Genomic DNA, 10140 nt, shown 5'->3' with positions numbered 1-10140 from the left:
CCTCGCGGGAGTCGCGCCGGGCCCCGCTTCTCCTGACCTCCTGGTGGCGGCCGGGATGTGTTTGAGGAGCAGGTGCTCGGAAATTACTCGTTTTAAATGGAGCCGGGGTCGTATTCGAAATCGGTGCTCCACGTGAAGCTGAGGTTTCCCGGCGGCTATCGAGCGCTCCGCCTTGATGTCCGAATGGCGTCCGCCTGAGCGCGGCTTGGGGGCTCCGTTACGGAATAGCCAACGAAAGGCGCCTCGGCGATTTCTATGTCTTTTCCCCGCCTCTTTTTGGTAATTCCTTCTAACGCAGAAAATCAAAAATTGGCTTTAAAGGTGACTCAGCTGTCTGGTGCTCATCAGCCCTTGTTGTAGGGAGGTTATTTTTACCGCGCTCTTCGGCTCTCAAGTGTCACCCAGCAGCCCTGGCTGCGGGCGGTCTGATTAAAGCTGCCCTGTCAGACCCTGCTGCGAAGGCACTAATTGCGTTATGTGCTTAACAAGTTTTGTTGGTTCTTGTGGAAGGGGAATCAACGTAGTGCAGCCCTTCCTTCGGGTTTCTGCTCAGGTAAGCAGGGTCGATGTGCTTAGTAACTTTCAGGCTTTTGTTATGTTTTATAAAATTGTTCCATTAACTACTAGGAAGGGATGTCAAATACGGCTACCAGTTAAAGTACAGCAAAGCAATCCCCCAAGAAACCTCAAACACAGAAAAAAAGTTTAGAAAAGCAGTACCTGAACAAAGTGAAATGTTTGGGCAAAATTTAGGCAAAGGTAACAAAATGTAACAAGAGGGTGTTAGGATGGCTTTGTGCAGCTTTCAAGAATGTTTTGTGCTGTTGATTTTGTTGGGAAGAGAGTTCAGATTTCTGAAAATGTTGCCCTCGGCGATTAGAGCCTATTAAAAAAAATTGTATTGTAGGCATTCGTAGAGCAAAAGTCAGGATTGAACCTATGCAGTCCTAGTGTAAATCAAGCCTCTGTTTCTTTTGTTTCCTGTGGCTCTTCAGCCCATACTGCTGAGTTCGATTGGGAAAAAGATTTTATTTTTTTTTCACTGCTGTATAATCTGATGGATCCTTGGCGCTGCTTTTGGGATGACAGTTCTAAGGGACGAATGGGTGCTTTCTCAGGTGAAACGCTTTTGAGCACAGATTTGAAAATTGCTAGCTTTTGGTTTTAATTTTAATTAATTCCTTAATTCAGAAGGAGAGTGTAGGAGGGGCTCAGCTTGTTGCCTTGGCCGAACGAAGGTGTTGATCCTGGTGTGCTTTATATCACAGTGGCTTAGCGACTTCTTTTCTTGGGTCAGCTCCATATAACCACAGTGAGCCTCCTCCTATGGAGCTGTCTGCCCTTTCTGAAAGAAGATACACAGGTATTTACTCTTGCTTCAGTGTTAGTGCAAATAGTCCACGTTTAAAAACACATCCTTTGTTTTTTTATTATCTGAGGTAAAATTTTAGGTTCCCTCCAGCGATGGGCTGAGGAGCTACAGTTGCCTTTTGTACACTTTCATACAACTGGAATGATAAAATTTGCTGCCTGTTATTTCTCAGAGTTGATGCACAGCCCTTCTGGTGACCTGTGCTGTTGTGATGGGGATTTATTCTTTCTCACTTTCTCTGCAGTGACCTCTGGCAGATGAGCTTGACTTCGTGTACTCTGGTGAAACTGTAGAGGAGGAAGACTGCATTTGTCCTTTTACTGTTAGTAATTTTTACAGAGCTATAATATTCAACTGGAAAATCCACCTTTTAATGGGTTTCTCATCTCAAAGACTTCTGATCATTTTAGACCTGTGACATTGGAAGGAGAAGTGACTGCTAGAAAAGGGGTACAAACTGGAGTGTAAAAAAGGCTTATGTGCAGAGTGTGCACATTCTAGGTGGAGGTGCTCTGAAGCATTCCCCACAAAGGGCACAGGTTGCTGCTACAGCACAGTCCAACAGAGGCAAGCTGTCTGGTTCAGTAGGTGGCTTGGGTCCTATACATGTAGATACAGGATTGTGTATGTTTATGCAACTGAAAACTTGGCTTTGCTCTGCTGGAAAACCTTGCTGCTGACAGCAGCTTCCTTTGTGCATCTTGCTGACTTCATTATTGTGGCTTGAGAACTCTGTAATGGCTGTGTTAGGACTATTCCAAAAACTAAAATGGGCTGATTGCTGTTTATTAGACAGCACAACTGAGACTGCAGTCCTTGAGAGCTCATAGTATACGTGGATATTGATGACTGCTTCATGTAACTGCCTAGAAATAAATCCTGCCTGTCTGGGTGTTCCTTTGGTCAGTGTTCCCCGGAGAAAATTAGAAAGTCGCTGTGGCCTCTGACTGAGAAGAGTAGGCAGATGTCGTGCTTATATTGATGGGCTGCAAGTGGCAGTGAGGAAATGAATAAGAGGACTGAATATACTGAGACAAATTGATTTCTGCAGACAGATGTTTTTGGCCTCATTGCAAAATGACTTCGAAACTACTGAGGCAGTGAATTGGTTTGCAGAGTGCTAATCTGCAAAAATCAGAGCGGTGTTGTACTGTTGCATCTCAGGGAGATCTGTCTGGTGGGCAAGTCTTTCTTCAAACTGTTTGGGATTTTGTGTATTGTAGTCACAAAGTGAGATCAAATAGTAACTTTGTAGAAGCTTTTTTTCTTTTTCTCTTGGCTGACCCACCTCTTCTCCCATCTCTCATCTTTCACCAGTTCCAGTAGTACAAAGTCCTCTTCACTGTTAGTATGTATTTTTAATCAAACTTGAAAATGGACTTTCTGTTTTGTTGGCAGCATCTCTGTGCTGTTGTATTCAGTTGGTTGGCCAGTTTGTTTTTTGTCATGTTTCCATGTCAGTGGTACTGATGCATGACAGAGAGACGGCCTCATTATGAGGTATTAAACATTGTTTAGATGAATATTAAGTACTGAAAATTCTGTTATTCATTTAAGCCTGTCTTGAAACAAAAGGTCTGTCATTTAGTTACACTGTTGTGGAACTTGATGCAATATGTGTATGCTAGGAATGTTACTGTCATCGTTCCAAATATATTACAGATTGGCCTGTCATTTTACATCAGGAGCCTTGTGGACACAGCCAGATTAATTATGGTGATTACTGATGAACAGATACTTTGATTAGAGCCTGTAACAGTTCTTCGTGGTCGTGTTTTTTGTAGATGTGGCAGAACGAGTAATCTGTCCTGACTAGGACTTCATAGGCAAAAGAATGAACAACCTCTTCATTCCTTGTGTTTGAGATATGGAGCCTCAGTGGGATTTAAGTTGCAATTTTACTCTCTTCTCTGATACTCTTATTAGCAAGTTTCTCATTCTGAGGCTAAAATGAACAGCTGTACAGCAGTCGTTGTGCCCAAGTCTGTAAGGGTTTGCCATGTTAGTAGATCCACCACACCAATTCCGTTTTTATGAATTCATTATTGTCTGAGCTATCTCAGTCTGAGCTGAAACTGCTAAACCTTGGACTGCAACGAAGGAACTAAGTGGCTCAGAGTTGGGTAATAAGATACAGGTCAGTAGTTCAAATCCTTATTGAGTTAGTAGTGTTTGAAAGCTCTTGGTGTCTGTGCCATGAGTGTGTTTGGAGTGAGGTGCCTCTGTCTCCTGATGGACTGGTGTTTGTGTTTTCCAGACCCCTCATTCACTAGCGTTCCTGCTGTTTTTCAGGCCTGAGAAGGGACTTTCTGCCACGTTTTAGCTCTTTTGCTGTGAATTCTTTACCCCTTTAATTCCTCATCCTACCTCTGTAAACCATGAAGTATTATCTAAAGAAGAAAAATGAATTTTTTAAATGCTTTTCTCCCTGTTGTGGACAGCATATCTCCTTCTCTATTAGTAAAGCATCTGGTGTGCTGTGACTGTGACCAGCTTAGCAGCAAAGAGCAGGAAGAAACAGAGTGAAGAGCAATTGCTTTCCCTTTTGTTGAGGCTAAGAAGTCTGCTCTTCTCTTGAATGACCTTCTGGGTGCAGTGATCAAGGCCTGAGCAGAAGCAAGTACAAGCCCCGCTACTCAGACTGGACTAGAAAGGGAAGACCATGTCTGCATACCACTTTGTCCTGAGCTCTCTAGGCGCTGCGGCAAGAGTGCAGGGGGAAAAAAAAAACAACCAAAACCTGCTGAAACTCCTATTTCTGTCTCTCAGCACAAGCAGCTGTATTCTTCTGTGTAAAATAGCATATTTAGTGATAGAGATACGTTGCTTTTCTCCAGCATTAACTTTCATGTCTGAACTAAATGTCAGTTACAAAGAGTTATGTGCCTGCGTCAAATGTTGATCCTTTCAGAATTGGTTGTGTTTTCAGTAGGGTTAAATTCACCAGCACTGAAGTTCTCTTACATCAGGCAAGTGTGCTTTGAGCACCAAGCAGGATCTCATCCTTTGTGCAGCACTACGCATAGGTGACTTTCTTACGTGTGCCTCTTTGTTGCAGTGACCTTTTCAGCTTTTGAACGCTCTGTCCACTTCTTTCCAAGTTGCGTGAGAGAATAGTCTGCCTGTGTTCTCTGGGAGAAAGAACTGTTTTGTTAGTAACCACAACCAACTTAATCAGGCTCTACATTTAGCTCATGCTGAAAGTGTCAGATTGTTGTCATAGGCTGCTTGTCAACACAGGTTCTGTGGTCTCATGGGTTCCCTCCAAAAAAGAGAGAATGGTCTCCAAGAAAACAAAATTGTAAACAAAGTTCCTCAAACTGTGGAGTGACAAAGGAATATATTTTTATTTAGGCTGGCTTACATATGGATTTTCTTCCAGGGAACACATCTTTGACTTTTTCACAGAAGGTGATAATTCAAAAGGATTTGGAATACAGGCTGTAAAAGCAGACAGCCAAACTATAACACCCTTAAAATAGATAAACCTGAGAATTGAGTGCATGGAATTTAAAATCAATGCATTGCATTTTAAATATAATATGTGCCTATTTTGAGAACTAGATGTGGGATTTTCTTTTTCACCAACCTCCTTTACTCAAGACAACAGAGATGTTGGTCTTGGCTGTCAAGGTTTCCAAATTTCATGGTGGTTTTTCCTTGTTTCCGCTTAAATAAAATCTCAGGTAGTGTTTTGCAAGTCAGACCTGAGATGGTAAAGAGGTAACCAGTGCTATGCAGAGAGACCATCACTGGGATATCGAAGTTGCTAAATGCATGACTTCATGGCACATGTTAGGTATGAACAGCAGAGAGTCTAAACCTTTGCTTCACCTCCCAGATCAGAATCCTGGAATGCTCAGCTCAACTTCCTGTGCTGCTGACATGGGTAAAGCCAAAGCAATAGCCTTCATTGCATGTTCATCCTTCCACTAAATCTGAAAAGCCAAAGCTTGTATGCTCTGCTTCACATTAAGAGGAGACAGATATTTTCTAAAGTCTTGGTATAAAGCACCTTTCTCTCCCATCGTGTGTGGTCCTAGCTCTGCTGGTTCGTGTTCTGTTCCCCAGCTCTGTGGATTCTGCACACTGCTGTGGAAGTACTGGGATTTATTGGTGGCAGTTCTTCAGGCTTTAATAGCCTTGATATAAATGGGCATGTTGGAATGAATAGCATGTGAGTGAGGGCTTTGGATCAGCTGGAAGTTTAGAATCCTCTAAGTCTTATGGAAGTGGTAGGTATTGGACTTTGAAATGGGTTGTGGAAAACTAATAGTGATGCATTCAAACTGAATTTTGTGGCAGTGGTAGAAGGGGAGAGACTTGTGAGGGCCCAGAGGCTCTGTGCCAGGCATTAAAGTAGCAAGAACTGTTCTACACTGTTAGCCCTTCAGCTTCCTTTTCTGGAAGAGAAAAGGTGTACTTACCTGCTGCTGGTTGGAAAGTACTGGGGATCAGCTGTGATCTGCCAGACTGGCCCTCCTCTGCTTGTTCCACTGGACAGGACTGGAGCTCTGCCACTCGTGCCACAGCTGGTGTGGCAGGACAGGCAGCTTTGTGCTCCCCCTGTGGTGGTTCTGCCTGCTGGAGTGCTGAGGAGAGGTGCAGCTGTCGGGAGAGAACATCTTGGTTTGTTGCACTGAGTGTGGTTTAGGTGTGGTGCTCTCAGGTGGTATCCTGTCAAAACAGGTGTTGCTATAACAGTTCTCATCAATACAGAATTGTATGTGTGAGCCTAGTGTCACTTTTAGGAGTGATCAGTAGCTTTCTTCTAGAGATACTGATTTTTATTTTCTATTTTTTCCCCCTCTACGATGTCTGCGGGTTAACTTAGTTCATGCTATTCCTGAGGTATTTAGCAGGAGATGTTCTGTACTATCCGGTAGCACAGATGAGATCACAATAGAGGGAAGGTCACAGTGCTTGGGAAAGGCTCAGTTTTTGTTATGCACCATCTATTTGAAACAATATGTGCTAGAGAGGGCTTGAAAAACTGACCCAAAACCAATGAGCTGGATGACTGAAAGTCCTCCTGGCAGTGGGAGTGATGTAGGACAGATCTGGCAGCAGCATTACAATGGAACAAGTCCCTGACACCAGCCAACATCAATACTCAGCTTTTGGGAGGGTAAAAGGTAGTGGGACTCCTGCCAGGCTGTGCTACTGAAACGTCAGTGTTTGTACTTGGTACCGGGAATACATCTCTGCTGTCCCTTTGTAGTGCCTTCATCTCCAGGAACTTTATTCGCATGGATGGAGAGAATCTCTTTCAGATAATAAACAATGTTCACGAAACATTTACCGACTTTTGTTAACCACTTTTAAGAATTAGAAGATCACCTGAGATCTGTTTTTTCTCAGACAAGGTTGTGATTAACAGTCATTTCTGAATCCAAGGATTTAGACCTGCCACACTTCTGTTTGGGAGCATCCTTCTTGCAATGTAATGCTCCCTCCCCTGCCAAGAATTTGACCAAATGTCTGTGTTGTGTTATTTCTATGCCTTATACATTCCTGTGCCTAGAAATCCTCATGGATTGAGCACTCAAATTGAGTTTTTTTTAACAGTCTTCTACACCTCCAACTTGGGTGGTCACTAATCTGTAGTTGAAACATAACCAGATTCATTGGGTTTCTATAGACTGTGATATGGCTTGGAAGGTTCTTAGGGGGCTTGTAATGTAAGTCAGTTGTGATGTGATATGAAAACCACAATTGCTTGCAAGAAGAGTTTGCATTTCTTTGCTTTTTCTGCTTGCTGAGTCCTTTTTGTCCTTTCAGTTCCTTCTATGCTGTAACTGTTTGTGTCGTTCCTTCTAGGATTCAGAAGGAGGTCTCTATGTGTGCATGAACACGTTTCTGGGATTTGGAAGGGAACACATTGAAAGGCATTACCGGAAAACAGGACAGTGTGTGTATTTGCATCTGAAACGACATGTGATAGAGGTGAGACTTGTGGCTTCCCAACTAACTAGTCTGGCAGATCTTCTGTCTCCTGCTTGTTTCAATAACATATTTTCGGCATAGACCAAATCTCGAACGACAGAAATGGACATGTTCAGATGCGGAGTTGGATATTAAATTCAGGTGCTTGGATCACAAACTAACATACAGTTCCAGCTCTAAGATGAGTCACAAACCCCGAAGGGGGTTTTAGCTCCCCTTAAAGGCAGATTTTGCCCAAAGATGCATGTAGTTGCCTGACTTGTACTGAACTCTTTCACTATATGCTTCCACATGTTACGTATATGTTGTGTGTTACTGAGTGCTTTTTAGAGATCTGCCTTTGAGTAGAATTACTGGTTTGGCTCAGATTTGGCTGGAAGTTTCTGAGATTTTTTTTTAATGAGATTTTGGCTTAGGATGACATGAGTTTTTTTAAGATTCCTATGCCATTAAATCATGAGCCTTAATTGTGATTTGACCTGTGATCTAAATCTTAAATTAATGCTAGTTCCTAGAGCTCACACACTGCCCTTGTTCAGTCCTACCCCTGCACACATATAGATGTATGCACACAAATTTCCTGTTTGCTGTTCTTCCATTATCATTACATATCAATAATAATTTATCAATAATAATATATCAATAATAATTTATAACCAGTGCTTCATAACGTCTGTTCTTGTGTGGTTTGTCTTTAAAGAGTTGCTTATGCCTTCTGACCTGAACTTTATGGAAGGCACTGGGTTTGTTTTTAGCTCCCTCTCCTGTGAACTCTGTCTCTCTTGGACACTTAGAAGCCTTAGAACAGCTACTTGGAGTGGGATAGAATATTTCATTTTTCTCATTCTAAAGCAGTGTTTCTGCTGAATGGTGAAAGCCTGAGTTTTGTAAAATGACCACTAATTTTATTTTCCTTAGATAACTGTTCATATTATATCAGAACTATAATGAGGTGGATTGTATGTCTCTCATGTAGAGACTGTTAATGATTGTTATATTTTACAACTGTCCTACCTTGTAAGACTGAAAGCTGCATTTTCCTTTGCAATGTTAACTGGATTTTTGGAAAACCTAGTCTAGTTCTAGCAACAGTTCTTCTGAGTGAAATTTTCACTCTTAAAATATCTGTGACTAGAGACAAGTAGGCAGGTACTCTGACAGCATTTTTTTGTATTTAACTTTCTTCTAGTATGTGACCTGTGAATATTCTATGCTAAGGTAAACTGGAATTAAAATAAGGGCTCAAAAACTCCTTTCCTGGATGAAGATTTGGCTGAAGAACTTCAGAAGGGAGAGATAAATAACTAATTATTGTTCATTATTGCATACAGATTCACAGAATCATAGGGCTTGGAAGGGACATCTAGAGGTCATTTAGTTTTACACTACTACTAAAGCAGGTTCCCCAGAATAAGTTGCACAGGAGAGCATCCAGGTGGATTTTGAGTATCTCAGGAGAAGGAGACTCCACAACTTGTAAAGGAAAAACAACCTCTCTGCACATCTTGTTCCAGTGCTCTGTAACCCTCACAGTAAAGTAGCTCTTCCTCGCGTTCAGGCAGAAATTCTTATGTTCCAGTTTGTACCTGTTGCCCCTTGTTCTATCTCTGGGCACTATTGAAAAGAGCCTGGCTCCATCCATTTGACTCCCATGCTTCAGGTATTTGTAAGTGTCAGTAAGTTCCCCCCTCAATCTTCTCCATGCTGAGCAGTCCCAGATCTCTCAGCCTTTCCTCATGTGAAAGATGCCCAAGGGTCCTCATAATCTTCGTGGCCCTCTGCTGGAATCTTTCTTGAAGTTCCTTGTGTTTCATGAACTGGGGAGCCCGAAACTGGACCTGGTACTCCGGAGGGGAAAGTCACCTCCCTTGATCTACTGGCCATGCTCTTTTTAACGCACCCCAGGATACTGTGGAACTTCTTGGCCATAAGGGCATGCTGCTGGCTCATGGTTAACATGTTCTCTGCCAAGATGCCCTACTCTTTTCCATGGAGCTCATTTCCATCCGTTCAGCCCCTAATCTGTACTGATGCATGCCGCTGTTCCTCCCCGGGTGTAGGACTCTACGCTTGACCTTGAACTTCATAAAGTTTCTCTCTACTCAACTCTCCAGCCTGTCCAGGTCTTGCTGAATGACAGCTCTGCCTTCCGGTATGAAGTATACCTACAGTTAAACTAGTTCAGATGTTCCTAGTTTTTTTTCCTTGTGAATCATGATGTAGCAGAGAAGCCTGGCATCTATGTTTGAAGGTGATGGCACACTGGATCATGTGGTAGGAAACAACATTTGGCTATGTTGTGGTGAAGACTGCCATCTAACTTGTCTCTTAAATAGAATTCCTCTTAAGATAGCTATGGATTTTGTTTGATTCTTACATGCTATGTATGTTTTCCTTCGAGCAATGTAAAACATCATAAAACTGTTCTGGTGAAGGCCTGAAGTTCTGGCAGGTACTGCACTGTGGTTTTGGTTTTTAACCCAAGCTTTTGATGGCGTGTGATACAGTAAAGCCTAAGGCTTTGGTTATACTACCTAAAGATTCTTTTAGAGAGACAGCTATTCTTGCCTGTGATTCCCTTGGCATCATCCTCATAGAATGTACTGCATTGCTGCAGAAATCCTCATTTGCTTCCAAAGGTGTTTGGAATAATTACCAATTATTCCAGTTTTGTCACAGCTCAATTGGAAAACAAAGGTCAGATCTATAACCTTTCAGCTTAAATAGTGGTAGAATATCTGTCAGTTGCACATCATCATCTGAGACATTTGATGAATCATCAGAAAAAAATTAATTAAAACAACAAAATTGGTTTTGCTTTT

The 10140-nt window shown here is 42.3% G+C and overlaps 2 protein-coding genes across 4 annotated transcripts in view; one reads left to right on the top strand and one right to left on the bottom strand.

Annotated features, from left to right (window-relative positions):
• Positions 1-315, bottom strand: part of MRPL47 (mitochondrial ribosomal protein L47) — a gene marked incomplete at its 5' end in the record, with an annotated part of 8577 nt that extends 8262 nt beyond the window's left edge. Inside the window, one exon of the mRNA XM_010716918.3 lies at positions 38-315. Within this exon, the coding sequence (XP_010715220.1) occupies positions 38-315 (278 nt within the window). The remainder of the gene's footprint in view (positions 1-37) is intronic.
• USP13 (ubiquitin specific peptidase 13) overlaps positions 314-10140 on the top strand; it is a 42346-nt gene continuing 32519 nt past the window's right edge. For 2 of the 3 annotated variants that reach the window (XM_019619126.2, XM_019619125.2), the window contains exons 1-2: positions 314-553; positions 7193-7318. In XM_019619126.2, coding sequence (XP_019474671.1) covers positions 476-553; positions 7193-7318 — 204 coding nt within the window. In that variant the 5' untranslated portion in view covers positions 314-475. The remainder of the gene's footprint in view (positions 554-7192; positions 7319-10140) is intronic. The other variant, XM_003209206.4, reaches the window with a different exon arrangement.

Source organism: Meleagris gallopavo, chromosome 11 (genome assembly GCF_000146605.3).
Source record: "Meleagris gallopavo isolate NT-WF06-2002-E0010 breed Aviagen turkey brand Nicholas breeding stock chromosome 11, Turkey_5.1, whole genome shotgun sequence".
Classification (NCBI taxonomy): domain Eukaryota; kingdom Metazoa; phylum Chordata; class Aves; order Galliformes; family Phasianidae; genus Meleagris; species Meleagris gallopavo.
Note: the sequence above shows the minus strand (reverse complement) of the source record. Positions and strands in the feature narration are given on the sequence as shown.